This window comes from Mus caroli, chromosome 5 (genome assembly GCF_900094665.2).
Source record: "Mus caroli chromosome 5, CAROLI_EIJ_v1.1, whole genome shotgun sequence".
Lineage (NCBI taxonomy): Eukaryota > Metazoa > Chordata > Mammalia > Rodentia > Muridae > Mus > Mus caroli.
Window position 1 is genome coordinate 58,207,287 of NC_034574.1, and position 14,221 is coordinate 58,221,507.

Here is a 14,221-nt window from a genome sequence, read left to right on the forward strand (position 1 = left end):
CCTTACAGTTGGATCTCATGGAGGCATTTCCTCAACTGAAGCTCCTTTCTCTGTGGTAACTCCAGCTGTGTCAAGTTGACACAAAACTAGCCAGTACAGTACCCAAGGAACTGAAGGGGTTTGCAGCCCTATAGGAGGAACAACAATATGAACTAACCAGTGTCCCCAGAGCTCCCTGGGACTAAAACACCAGCCAAAGAAAATATGTGGTGGAACTCATGGCTCTAGCTGCATATGTAGCAGAGGATGGCCTAGTCGGTCATCAATGGCAGGAGAGGCCCTTGGTCCTGTGAAGGTTCTAATGCCCAGTATAGGGGAATGCCAGGGCCAGGAAGCATGAGTGGGTGGGTTGGGGAGCAGGGGGAGAAGGAAGTATATAGGGGGTTTTCGGAGGGGAAACTAGGAAAGGGGATAGCATTTGAAATGTAAATAAAGAAAATATCTAATAATAAAAAAAAGAGATCGGAACATTAGTAATAGACAGAGACCAGACCATGGAAGTCTGTATGAAAATGGGAAATTAGCACACAGAAACAGATCTGCAAATGGTGAAATGCAGGCGTGCAGTGTGCAGGCAAGGTGAAAAGCAAGGGAAGCCAACAGCCAAATGCAAATCAGGAGGAAGCAGGGAGCAGGTCCTTCTGTCTCTGCTCTCACAAGGAGCCAACCCTGATTACACCACCATTGTGAACATTCAGGCCCAGAACAGGAAGGCAACCGATGTCAGTGGTTCCGTCTGTGCAAAAGTGGTCTCTGCACAGAAATCCCCGAAGCAACTATAAAATTGCTTGCTAAGGAGTTGAAACTGGATTGTGAAATCCAGAAGTGTAATTTGGGAAGTGTAGCAGACCTGGAGGAAATGGAAGAAGCCAGTTAGAAGGGCTGTTGCAACTCCATTTCAGAGTACCAGTTTCCACGCCGCATGGTTTAGGGCTACTTCCTATTGATTTCCGTAGACATAGTGTTTCATGAGTCCCCAGTTCAATAGTCTCAGTAGTCTAGTCAAGACCAGTGACAGTATGCTCCCCGTTCCTTTCTCCTCCTCTTCCTCCTTGGGGTAGGATCTAACTAGATAGCCCAGGCTGGCCTGGAAGTCAGGAAGCTCCTACCTCAGCCTGGAAGTTGCTGGGATTGCAGGGATCCACCAGCCTGGCTAGCTACAATACAGTTTTATTTAATTGTTGACAACCATATAATAGTCTTATTTGTCATAATCCTCATATCCAACCATGAGGGGCACTAGCCCCAGAGTAAGTCTGGGAATCCTAGCCTTTTGGCCTCTTTAGTATAATGACCTTTCCACTCTTCACCAGTACATACATACTGAGGCTTCCTTCAAGACTCAGTGAAAAACCTAACCTATCGTTTCTGGGTTTTTGTTCTGTTTTGTTTTTGTTTGTTTGTTTTTGAGGCAGGGTCTCTCTACAGAGCTGTCCTGCAAGTGGCTATGTAGACCAGAGTGGCCTTGGACTCATAGAGCTCCACCTACCTCTGCCACCCAGGTGCTGAGAGATCAGTCACCTATTATTTCTAAGATGGCCATGTTAAATAATCACTGGACTTCACTGTATGTTCTTATTTCGTGACTCTTTCTGTATCTGGAGACATACAGGCCTCTCTGATTCCCTGACGGTTTCTTGGAACAATGAATTAACTGCATATGCAGTCCCTTCAATGCTTCCGTTTAGTGGAAACCAAGACGAGAGCTTTATAGGCAGGAAATTTATGTGGAAAAGTAACATCCAGTCCTAAGAGTGAAGGGATTTATGGTGAACCCAGAAAGAATAATGGGGAAGTCAAGGCAAAGTGGAGTTGGAATTTTCTACTGTTGCCCAGGCACGCAGAAGTACAAACATCTGCCGAGGAAAGGGCTTCTCCTGGTTCTGCAGCAAATTCAATGAATGTGATTATAGAGAAAGGAACAAATGGATCCCTTAAGTGTTTAAAATTAATGGTTTGGGAGCTGAAGAGATGGTTCAGTAATTAAGAGCACTGGCTGCTCTTGCAGAGGACCCAGGTTCAGTCCATGACTAAAGCTCCAATGACTCTAATGCCCTCTGCTAGCCTCTGAAAGCACAGGCATGCACATGGTGCACAGACGTGCATGCAGACAAGATACCTAAAACATACAACAATAAAAAAAAATTTTTTTAATGCCATTACTCAGGAGGCAGACACAGGAGGATTCCTGTGAGTTTAAGCACAGCCTGCACTACAGAGCAAGTTCCAGGACAGTAAAAACTACACAAAGAAACCCTGTCTTAAAAAACAAAACAAAACAAAAAAATAAAAACAAAAAGAAATGAATGATTTCAACCCAAAATATAATATCCCACTAATTTTTATTAGCAAACACTAGCGGCAAACTTGGGCTAAAAAGCACAAATTCCCACATTGTAAAGTCAGAACCATTTTTAGGTTCTTGCTGATATGAATGGTACTATTATTAGAACTCCCCAGAGCAGCAACACCATTGAGGTGGATATTCTTATTGCTGTGTGTCACACGTTCCTTCTGCCTGGTTAACCAGCTTAACACTAATGGATGCTCTTAGGTTTGCCCAAAAAAGTCCATGCTTGTTCTTCTCTGTGGGCCATTCCAGATAGGTCCTTCGTGCCATGAGAGTTTTGAGCTTGTGGTAATTGGTAGGGATGGAGTACTGGGGAATGGGTGCCAGCAAGATGAGGATTAAGTTATCAGAGCCTTCATGGAAGAGATTATGATGGGCAAAATAGAGTTCATAATGGCACCACTCACTCTGGATGAAGTGGGGAGACAGCACAAAGATGGACTTGTAACTCTTCTCAATGAAATTGATGATGTTCTCCACAATGCTCTTGCCAGGGACAAAGTTCCTCTCATGGAGGCAAATCCGGATGTCATCTTTCTCTAGGTTGGGTAGTAATTCGTTCTTCACCCAGGCAGAATCATGCCCACTNTATGAGACAAAAGCATGGAACTGGAGGTTTCTCTGGAGTTCCTCTAAGGGGATGTGCCTGGCCCTGTGCCTGGTCTGTGTCCACTGACACAGCATCCTCACATACCAGGGCAGGTCAAAGTAGAGACAGAGGAAAGCCCCAGTGACAGCCAGCACCAGCATAGTGGCCCCGATGGTGACAGTCAGCAGAACAGTATCACAGGACAATGGAGACATGTGGAAGTCCTGCAGTGCGGTTCCCTTAGAGCTTTCTGGGTAGTCACAGCTGTAAGAGTCAGGCCAGCCCTCCACCACTTCTCTTGCTATCTGGCCTATGTTCTTGACAAAGTCCCTCAGCTCACATGTGCATCGGAATGGGTTGTTTCCTGCTGTTAGGGATCNAACATTCTGACAGCTCTGGAAGAAATCCTCAGAGGGATGGGAAACTGAGTTATGGTCGATGACCAGCACAGAAAGGCTGCTGAAGGCCCCGCATCCAGGAAGGTCAGTTAAGGAGTTGGATGCTACATTGAGTTCCTGCAAAGCCTGCAGGCGGGTGACATCTTTAGGGATGCTCATTATCCTGTTGTTGTGAAGGTCAAGGACCTTGACCTTGGGAGGTAAGCATCTAAAGACAGAGCCTGTAAGCATATTCGAAGACAAATTTAAAACTAACAAACTCTGGGTCCAGGAGCATGGGATTCCCCTATCACTGTACCTTAGAGAATTCTGGCTAATGTCTAGTTTTTGTAGGGATGTCATCTTCGCAGATGTGAGAATTATATTCTCAAGGTTTTTTAACTGATTCTTTTGTAAACTAAGTGTTTTCAATCTAACTAAGTTTCTACAATCTTTAAAAACCATGTCTGTTAAAAGGTTATCTGTAAAGTCCACATGCAGAAATGGGCTAACTTGGGACGGGCACAGCATGTGGACCATGTGTGTTCCAGACATTGTAAAGTTTTGGATGTTCATATTGGCAAAGATACTGTATATGTAACTTTGGGGGAAGCTGAAGACATCAGTGACAACTTGATGTATCGACAAAGCCTTCAAAGAAGTGTCAGAATAACTGAACATCCTGAAGTCAAGTTGACCTTGTAGCTTCACATTTGAAATTGAGAAATATTTGACTGGCGTATGCCAAACTATCTGGAGGATATTAATGAAGAAATTCCACGTTGTTTCCACATTGTTCAGGGTAAGATTTGAGAGCTTTGGATTCTTTTTAAGCTTTGACAAAGCACGTAAGAAATAAGAGCAGCCCTGGTCTTCAAGCACACACTTGATGTTAGACAGTTCCAAACCGATCGTAGTGCTGAGGGACACATCCAGAAGAAAATGGAATTCTCTTTTCGACGGGAAAACAATATGCAGAGTCTCAGTGCTAACGCACTGAAGAGACTCGGGGTCTTCTTTTTCCCCATAAGCATCTCCTAACACCAGCAAAACTTTATTGATGTTCAAATGAGCAATCAGCTGCACACTTGAACTTTGTACCCGAGAACCGCTCAACCCCAGGAACTGTAGTTGGGACATGTTGCCAAATTCTTTGCATATAGGCAGGGCATCAAAGGCATTAAAGGAGAGGTCCAAATGCTTGAAGCTGACTGTTGGGTGGCACGAGATCACCTTTAGCTCATTGTGGGACAAATCCAAATATTCCAGCTCTGTGTTGAATTTGAAAACACTGATATTAAGATACTGGAGTCTGTTGTAGGACATTATCAGGACCGTCAGCTTGGACAATGAGACGATGTCAGAAGTCTGAAGCTCAGATATGTTGTTTTGTGATAGATCTAAGATAGTTGTTTGCAAGGGTAGGCCCTTGGGCACTCTGGTAAGGTTTGCGTTTGGCCTCTTTATGATAAGCTCACATTCCTCAGATAATTGGATTTTCATAAGTGTCAGTCCTAAAACAATGATACAGTAGAAGATGAGGGAATTTGGTTTAGTCATTGTATGGCCATAGACATTCCTGAGGTTCCTGCTATTCTTCAGAGCATTGCCACATGGGTATAGGTCCTAGAAAAAAAAATTACATCACATGATTATATTAAACTAGGCATTAAACCTTTTTCTTATTAGCGATTCGTGAAATGGAGGCTACATTCTTTAGAGGAATACAATCCAAAACCTGGAAGATTAAGTTAGATGGATGGTGGATAGATAAACAATAGATAGTATAAACTCTAACCAGATAGATAGATAGATAGATAGATGATAGAGAAATGAATATGGATTAGATATAGATGTAGTTATAGATAGATGATTAGATAAAGATATATACATGTATGTATGTATGTATGTATGTATGTATGTATAAAATGTGTGTGTATGCACATGGGCCACAGTGTATGTGTGGAGGACAACCTATGGGAGGGGTCAATTCCCTCCTTCCATTGTGAGATCCAGGGATTGAACCAAGTTTCTCAGGTTCGGCAGCATGTGCCTTTACCCACTCAACCATCTTGCTAGCCCCAAACAACTTTTGATATGGCAGGAACTGGAGGAGGCTCCAGAGACACCAGAGCCCTGCCGATGCCTGGCTTTGCACTCTCGTCCTCCAGAATAAACTCCTGTTGTTTTAAGCCTCTAAATCATGACTGTCTATTACAGGAGCTATAGGGTTGGAACAGAGATGGCCCATGGAAACTCCTCATCTTGGATAATTTAATGTTAACATGATACAAACTAGAGTTTTCTGAACGGAGGAAATCTCAGTTGAAACAATGCCTCCCTAAGATCCAGCTGTAGGGCATTTGTTAATTAGTGATTGATGAAAGAGGGCCCAGCCCATTGTGGGTGGGGCCACTCCTGGGCTGGTGGTCCCCGGTTCTATAAGAAAGCAGGCTGAGAAAGCCAGTAAGCAGCACCCCGCCATAGCCTCTGTATCATCTCTTGACTCCAGGGTCCTGCCCTGTTTGAGTTCCTGTGCTGACTTCCTTCAGTGATGAACTATGATATGGAAGTATAAGCCAAAAAGTTCCTTCCTTCCCGAGGTTCTTTGCCATGGATGGTGTTTTATTGTACCAATCGTAACCTTAACTAAGACTCTCCCCTGGCTCTGACCCTGTCACACTCATTGAGAAGCCAGGCTGAGACTTCATGCCCTTTTATGCTTCTACATGAGAAGTTCAGGTACCCCACAGCTTTCTTAAGAGACCCCTGGGTCACTGTGTCATGACCCTCCTGCTATCAATGTTTGTCACCTACACAGGTTTTGGGGACTAATTTTGGTCTTACCCAAAAGCTGATAAAGATCACAGTAACTGGTCATTCATTCATTCATTCATTCATCCATTATTTAACTAATCCATATACACTACTCACCCACTAGCCATGTTTTAGGGTCTAGACACAGAACACAGGGCGTAGACAGAAGAGGACAAAGTCTGATTCTCAAGACAAAGACCTGATGCTAAATAACTAATTATAATTTCATGGAATGGTTACGTGTAATCTAGAGAAATGAATCAGGGCCAGGCAATGGTGGCGCACGCCTTTAATCCCAGCACTTGGGAGGCAGAGGCAGGCGGATTTCTGAGTTCGAGGCCAGCCTGGTCTACAGAGTGAGTTCCAGGACAGCCAGAGCTACACAGAGAAACTCTGTCTCGAAAAACAAANAAANAAACAAACAAACAAACAAACAAACAAACAAGCAAACGAATTATGGTACCAATAATCACCGAGGCAACACTGAGTAATTCGTTTTGATTCATTCACTAGAGAAAGTCTTTCAGAGATGACCCCAAGGTAGACACAGGATGAATCCAAAGAGCCAAAGAAAAAGCCTGTCTTGCAGAAGAAAAGGCAAACACAAAGTCTTGAGATGAGACTGAGGTGAGCTGATCTGAGGAACAGGGAAGTCAGGGATAGTCTGGGGTAAAGCAAACACAAGAGACTTAGGGCCAAGATCACTCAAGACCTTGTGAGTCACGGCAAGGAATTAGGGTTAGGTTCTTAATTGGTCACTTTTCTCTGCTGTGATAAAAGCAACCCGAGGAAGAATGGGTTTAGTTAGGTTTTGGTTCCAGGCGGACAGAGTCCATTATTGTGAAGAAGGCATGGTTGCTGGAGCAGGAAGCTGGATAGTCACATTTTCATCCGTACACATGAGAGAGAGAGAGAGAGAGAGAGAGAGAGACTGAGACAAGGCTATAAATCCTTAAAACCCACCCTTACTGTGACACATACTTCTTTCAAAAGGCCCCACCTCCTAAAGACTAGCCTCCCCAAGCAGCACCACCTACTGGGACCAAATGGTCAAATACATGAGCCTATGAGGGCACTTGTCATTCAAACCACAACAGATCCTAAGAGTCACAAAGATATTGAGTTATAATAATGCATGCATCCATCCATTTATCCAGCCAATATTGGAGGTATTTAAACATGGAAAAGCTTCAGAAAATCTTTTTTCATTCATTCAGCCGATGGATATTTCCCCCTCTCAAGTGTGAGACATTGTTTGGTTCCCATTGTTCTGGTAATCGACCCATATGATGCTGTCCTGCTGTCCTCTGTCCAGTGGTATATGAGAACAAAGGCAGCTGTGTTGAGATGAACCCTAGAGGCACTTCAAATGTAAGCTGCACAGCTATGCAGTTGTCTCTGTGAATTTTAAAACTCCCTAGAATGTCACTAGAAAAACGAGACACCAGGACCAACCAAGATCCAGACTCCTGCCCACATGTCCTTCACCATACATCAGATAGCACAGACAGATCTAAAGAATTCAATTCTCAGAAATATACCTGTGCTATAGAAGTTCCAGGCTACACATGCAGGCCTCTCTGCTTTCCAGAACCCTCCCTGGACTTACGTTTCTGTAGGGGTGTCCACAATTGCCTCTGCTCGCCTGAGTTCTTCACCAGCTGCATTCACAAACACTCTGAGCAAGAAAGATGACAGAGCTTCAAGATTCTTGGGAAAAGCAAGACCGACCTTTGCATAGCATCAATTGCCCTTGGAAAAGCCTCGGAATATTCCAGTTATCCTAGCCCAGCACTCCAAAGAGCGACTCACACAAGGAGCCATATTTAAATGGGTGTTATGGGTCTGAATGGGCCCCCCTGAAAGTTTTGAACTTGAATCTTCAAGGGGGTGAGATTAGGACCCAGGCCCCTGGGAAGGTAGAAGTCATGGAGGCAGAAGTCTCAAGAATGGGATAAGGTCCCTTTGGAAAGGACATCATAGGACTCTCTGCCTGTTTCTTCCAAGAAGACATAAGATGTTGACCATCCACAGTAAGAGATCTTTTGTCAGGTCCCACGCATAGAGCACCCTCAACATGGACTTCCAGCTTTTGGCACTACTAGGATACATTTCTCTTGCTTTGGAGTATGTGTGTCTGTGTGTCTGTGTGTGTCTGTGTGTGTCTGTGTGTCTGTGTGATTGTGTGTCTGTGTCCATGTGGGTCTGTGTGTGTGTGTGTGTGTAGTCCCACAGATCAAACTCAAGACCCAGCACATGCCAGGCAAGCTCTCTACCATGAGCTACACCCCTGGCACCAGGATCCTGTCATCTGAAGGTCACTATTGTTCTTGTTAAAGCAGCTTACTCAATCTTAAGAAGACAATGAAAATCAAAATAATACTCAGTTACCTCCTGGGTAATTCCTGAATACTGGCCAGGGCTCAGTATCCCAGGACAGAACAGCATGTTATAATCAGGTCAGAATAAACATAATTGGGCTCAAGACTTGGACTTCCCTCGTTATTTCTTCGTGTGATCTAAACCGGAGACTTTCCCCAAAGTCAAGCCCAGACTCCAGTGAGGCAGTAGTCAGCACTGTTGGGCATAAAATGTGGAGACGTCTCCATGATCAAGGTGAAGTATCTTTGTTCCCTTCATAGCAACCTCAAAGGGTTAGAATCCACCTACGGTCGGGTATGCAATGAAACAGCCTGGCCCAAGCATGTGAACACTGAGCCTCTGCTCTGCGCTTACCTCAACCAGTTGATTCCAGAGCCCTTTCACTTCAAGTCATTAATGGGAGGTTCTCAGTTCGAAAAACTCCTTTCTCATTTATATAATTAAGAAATCAAGGGCTGGAGAGATGGCTCAGAGGTTAAGAGCACTGACTGCTCTTCCAGAGGTCCTGAGTTCAATTCCCAGGAACCACATGGTGGCTCACAACCATCTGTAATGGGATCCAGTGCCCTCTTCTGGTGTGTCTGAAGACAGCTACAGTGTACTTACATACATTGAACAAGTAATAAATGATTAAAAAATAATTTTGAAAAAGAAATTAAAATATTAGGACTAGTGAGATGTCTTAGCAGCTAAGGGCAGTTGCCCCCCAGCCCTGACAACCTGTGAAGCACACAGGAGGAGAGAATCGGCTTCATAAACTGTCTTCTGACCTCCACATGTGCACACGCAAACACACACACTCAAAAGATTTTTTTAAAAAGCTAATTTTTAAAGAAATCAAAGTATTATATACATAAAGAAATAAATTTTAGATGCTTGTAGAATCTCTAAACTGTAGATATCAAACTCACTAAAGTCACTAAAAATCAATGTCTAAATTTTCTAGTCCAAACAAAAAAGAAACTCTTGTTGCTACTATTTCTTCTGTTTTTGTTGCTGTTTCTTTTTTTGTTTTGTTTTTTAGACATCCTCTCAACATATAAGCCTTGCTATCCTGGAATTCAGTTTGTAGCCACATAAACCAGGGTGCCTTCAAACTTGCAGTGAGCCTTCTGACTCAGCTCCTAGACTGCTGAGATGACAGGTGTGTAGCACCATGCCCTGCCAACATACTGTTGAACAAAGTCTTAGGGAGAGTCAATGACCCCCATCTATTTCAGAACCCCCACACTACTTTAACATGAACAAAAAGGATAATTCATTAATCGAACAAAAGGGAAAATGGAAAGAAAACTTTAAAAGCCTGAAAAATCCTCAGATATATTTATGTCCATCTTTATGATCCAAGACAAGCTTAGCTGCCACCCAATCACAGAAGGAAGTGACCTTATGTGTTACCTCTGCTCAGAAACTCTGGGGACATCAAATCAGGGTTTGGCTGGTTTTAAATGGTAACACCCACACAATGAACCTCACTCATTCAGTTCTGCAAGCATGCATGAAAAGCTTGCTCTATGCCAGAGTAACTATTAACCACGCTGGAAGGTCCCACAGAGGGCAAGAGAGTTCCTGGGCTTCCTGTGTGGCTGGGGAAACTTCTGCACTGATCAATTTGGATGGAGCTTGGAGAGCATTTTCAAAGACTACGACTTCACCTTGGTTTCCAGCTCCCCAGAACAGTGCCAATCGTCTGAGCAAAGAGACAAGTATATCTAGTAAGAATAACCCAGGATAAAAAATGAAAATTAGCCTCCCCATTAAAACCAAGGAGCTGTGTGCATCACAGAACCTCTCCAGGAGAAATGAACTATACAATCCAGTCTCTTTCACTGGCATAATGGAGCACCTGTGACAGACGACTTGATAAAGAAAAGAGGCTAATTCTACTTACAGTTCTGCTCCACCGACAAGGGGTCAGTCACATCCTGCGATGACCCTGAGAGCAGGATCCCAGCGCAGCACCCGGAGAGAAGTGGGGACACGTGTATGCCTTCCAGTCACATCTCTGCTTCGATTAAGCTAGCAGTATTTATTCATGGACTTCTACTCTGGTGATCTGATGGATTCCAATCCTAGTTTCCTCGAAAAGGACCACCCCCAAATGCCATGGTCAGCCTGAGCTTCCGCTCTCTTCATGCCTCAGAGAAGGTATCCAACATGTGGGCTCTTGGTAGACACACTCAAGTGTTTGTGGGTCACAACATGTTCCATCTTCATGAACATTTCACGGAGAGGAGGATGGATGGGGGAGAAAGAGAGGTTGGGAAGGTCATCTAAAAATCAAAACAACCGTGTCCAAAAGCCAAAAACCCCTGTAACAAAGTATTCATACACACACACACACACACACACACACACACACACACACACACAGAGAGAGAGAGAGAGAGAGAGAGGAACACACAAGGTCTTGAAAATAAATCACATGAAGGGAAGCTTTTCTCTGAATTAAATTAGACAAAGATTAGTTTCAAATCACACAGTCACAGTAAGTAAATATTGCTACTTAGAGAAACATCCACAACTTGATCATAGAGACAGACGTTTCCATTTCTACATGGCAACTAGCACTGGCCTTGTTTTTAAAAAATAGAGTAATTTGTCTTACTTACCAAGACAACCTTACCCGTCCGACAGAGCAGTAAGAAATTCAAGCTCCTACTTCCTCCAACATTTAATTGGTAACTGCTTTCTGCATTGAAAGAAAGGGCTCTTTACTGCCACCTAAGGCAAATTACTGGAATTGCACCATATCTTAAAGAAAACTAATTGGTAGACATATACACAAATGGAGTTGTATCCTTATGGTTCTACATTTTACTACAATAGGCTCATTGTTGTCCCCACTAATGGGGTGAACTGGTAGACTTTCATTGGCTGAATCCGACCTGCGGTGGCTGTGAATGCTGGATTCACATCTCTTTTGCTGTGAATGCTGGTGGGTCTCATCTCTTTTGCTTTTCCTCTGGCCCTTTGCTCATTGTCTAGTGACTGAGCAGAAGTCAGGGGGCAAGATCAAAGTTTTACAGGAGATTTTTTTCTCTTTAAGAGAAAAGATGATTTGTGAGAGGCTCGTAGGACAAAGACTCGTCGCGTCTTTTGGGCCACTAGTTTTCAAATGCGATTTGGAGCAAAATTTCTCCACAGATATTTTCCAACTTTCTTCAAAACATCACCTTTTAAAACTCTGTTCTGTTGTTTTGTTTTGTTTTGTTTTGTTTTTAAAAAAAAAAAACATGCCACCAGGGTTCTGTTTTCTCAGAGAAAATGCAAGCATCCAAGATGCCTCCTCTAGCTTGATTTTGGCCAGCCATCTTAAAGGATCTATTCTGGGGGTCACACTCCTGTAAAACAACCCCAACAAAAGGTCAGTTGAAGCTAAAGAATGACAACTGCCTCCACTCTTGTCCTCAGCCCAGTGTCCGGTCACAGTGTGACTGTGGGGACCACCAAACCCCCTCTTCCTCTCCCTCCACGCACCTCCACGGTAACCAGCTTTTCTACTCTACAGACAGCGAGGTTCACTTCCCCCAAACTAAGAACACCAGGATTGGTGTTGAACACTTTGATCTTTCTCTGTTCCCCAACTCAGAATTTGTTTAGTGGAGAATATTTAATTCTGGTAGTCGACAACCAAGAACAAGAACAGCCAGCCATCACAGCTCTTGACTACCCCTGTCTCCCAACCAGAATTTGTTTAATCAGGTAAATGTGGGGCTTGATAAAGTTCTGAAACTGACCAAAAAAAACCCCAAAAAAACAAAAACAAAAACAAACAAACAAACAAAAAAGAAGCACTAGCCAGGTGTGGTGGCTCATGCCTTTAATCCCAGCACTTGGGAGGCAGAGGCAGGTGGATTTCTGAGTTCAAGGCCAGCCAGGTCTACAAAGTGAGTTCCAGGACAGCCAGAGCTATACAGAGAAACCCTGTCTCAAAAAACAAACAAACAAAAAGAAGCACTAGATCATCACACACACACACACACACACACACACACACACACACACACACCCGACAGACAGACAGGCAGACAGGCAGGCAGGCAGGCAGGCAGACACACACACACACACACACACACACACACACACACACACACACCTTCTTCCTTTAAACTCATAACTGGAGATGGAGAATGTCTGAGAATTCAGCCCTTGGCTCCTGTAGTAGTCAGGGTTCTCTAGAGGAACAGAACCAACTAAATGGCTGTGTTTACATACAGGGGTTTTATTAGAGTCGCTTACAGGCTGTGGTCCTGCTAGTTCAACAGTGGCTGTCTACAAGTGTCCAGTAGTTTTTTGGTCCACGAGGATGGATGTCTTGACTGGTCTTGAGTCTACTTCAGAATCTTAAAGAAGTAGGCTTTAGTAACAGGGAATGAACGGACATTGCAGCTAGAGCAAGGACAAGCAGGCAAAGAGCAAAACATCTCCCCTCTTCCTTGTCCCTTAAATAGGCTGCCAAGAGAAGGTGTGGCTCAAACTTAGGGTGGGGCTTCTGATCTCAAATGATTGGATTTAAGGTGTGTCTTCCTACCTCAAAAGACCCAATTAACTACAACTACCCCATAGCAGCTTGGGTTTCCAGTTAATCCCAGATGTAGTTAACAACCAGGAGTCCACACCACAGCTCTCAAAGGCACCGGCTATGACCCCAGATCTAAAGGAATGCCTGAGGAGGTACCCACTGGTGCAGCAGTAGCCCAAACGTTATGAGGTAATCAACTGCTCTTGAGTCAGATCTGATCACCAGGAAGGAAATCCTTCCTGGTACCTAATACTGTAAACCTGGTTAAACTACCGTAAATCAGGAGGTTATCTGCACCGGAGGGGGAACTGACCACTGTTGTCTTGCTAAATGGACACGTTGTTAAACTGCCTTCTGAGTGTTCATGTTTATCAATATAGATTAGCAGTGTCTTCAACCTTGGCCAGAGGAGCCTGCGTCTGCAGTGGTCATCATTTAATGAAGAGTCTCCTTGCTTGTCAAAGTGCTAAGAGTGAGTGACTATTGGATGCTCAGCCCTAAAGAAGACCGTAAGAAGGACATCTAGATTAACCCTCGAATACCCATGTATCAATACAGCCACCCCTCCCAAGGAAACCTTGAACTCTCAGAGAATATGGCTTTTTAAATTTGTAAAAGTAAGTAAAGTATTAAAATTATATATTTTACAATATAAAACAGTATATCTAATACAAAACATTATCAGTTAGAGAGAGAGAGAGAGAGAGAGAGAGAGAGAGAGAGAGAAAGTGAATCGAAGTCTTCAAAGCCTGGTGTGTGCTCTAGTCTTCTCATTTGGGCCACCCGCCTACATTCCAAGTGCTCAATGATCACATGTGGCTATTGGCCGCCATATTGGATAGCATCAAGCTAGTTGACACTGTCATAGCTGAGAAAATACATACAAGCCTAATACCCAACTTTTCAGCACAGCCACTTCTCTGTCACCTCTGTTCCATGTCCAGACATATCTTTTTGGATCCAGTGTAAATCAAATATCAAGAAGGTTTGGTTTGTGATTATGGTTAGTGCTGTGTAGTCACTGCCGCCACAATCAGTTTGCAAGATTTCGTCACTTCAAAATGAACCAATGTGTCTCTTGCCCATCACTCTCTACCTGTGCACACTAACCAGTCTACTCTCTAGAAGACACGAATTTCTATGGATTTGTCTCTTCCCACTTTTATCTCTTCCCACTACTT

General features: G+C 43.7%; 1 protein-coding gene across 1 annotated transcript; it reads right to left on the reverse strand.

Annotated features, from left to right (window-relative positions):
* Positions 1–2,323: 2,323 nt before the first annotated feature.
* Tlr1 (toll like receptor 1) lies at positions 2,324–11,181 on the reverse strand. The gene is made up of 4 exons (XM_021163718.2): positions 11,128–11,181; positions 10,407–10,726; positions 7,743–7,811; positions 2,324–4,942 (listed from the first exon to the last, which is right to left on the reverse strand). Exon 4 carries the CDS (start codon positions 4,874–4,876, stop codon positions 2,489–2,491), a length of 2,388 nt encoding a protein of 795 aa, XP_021019377.1. The 5' UTR covers positions 4,877–4,942; positions 7,743–7,811; positions 10,407–10,726; positions 11,128–11,181; the 3' UTR covers positions 2,324–2,488.
* Between the last annotated feature and the right edge of the window lie 3,040 nt (positions 11,182–14,221).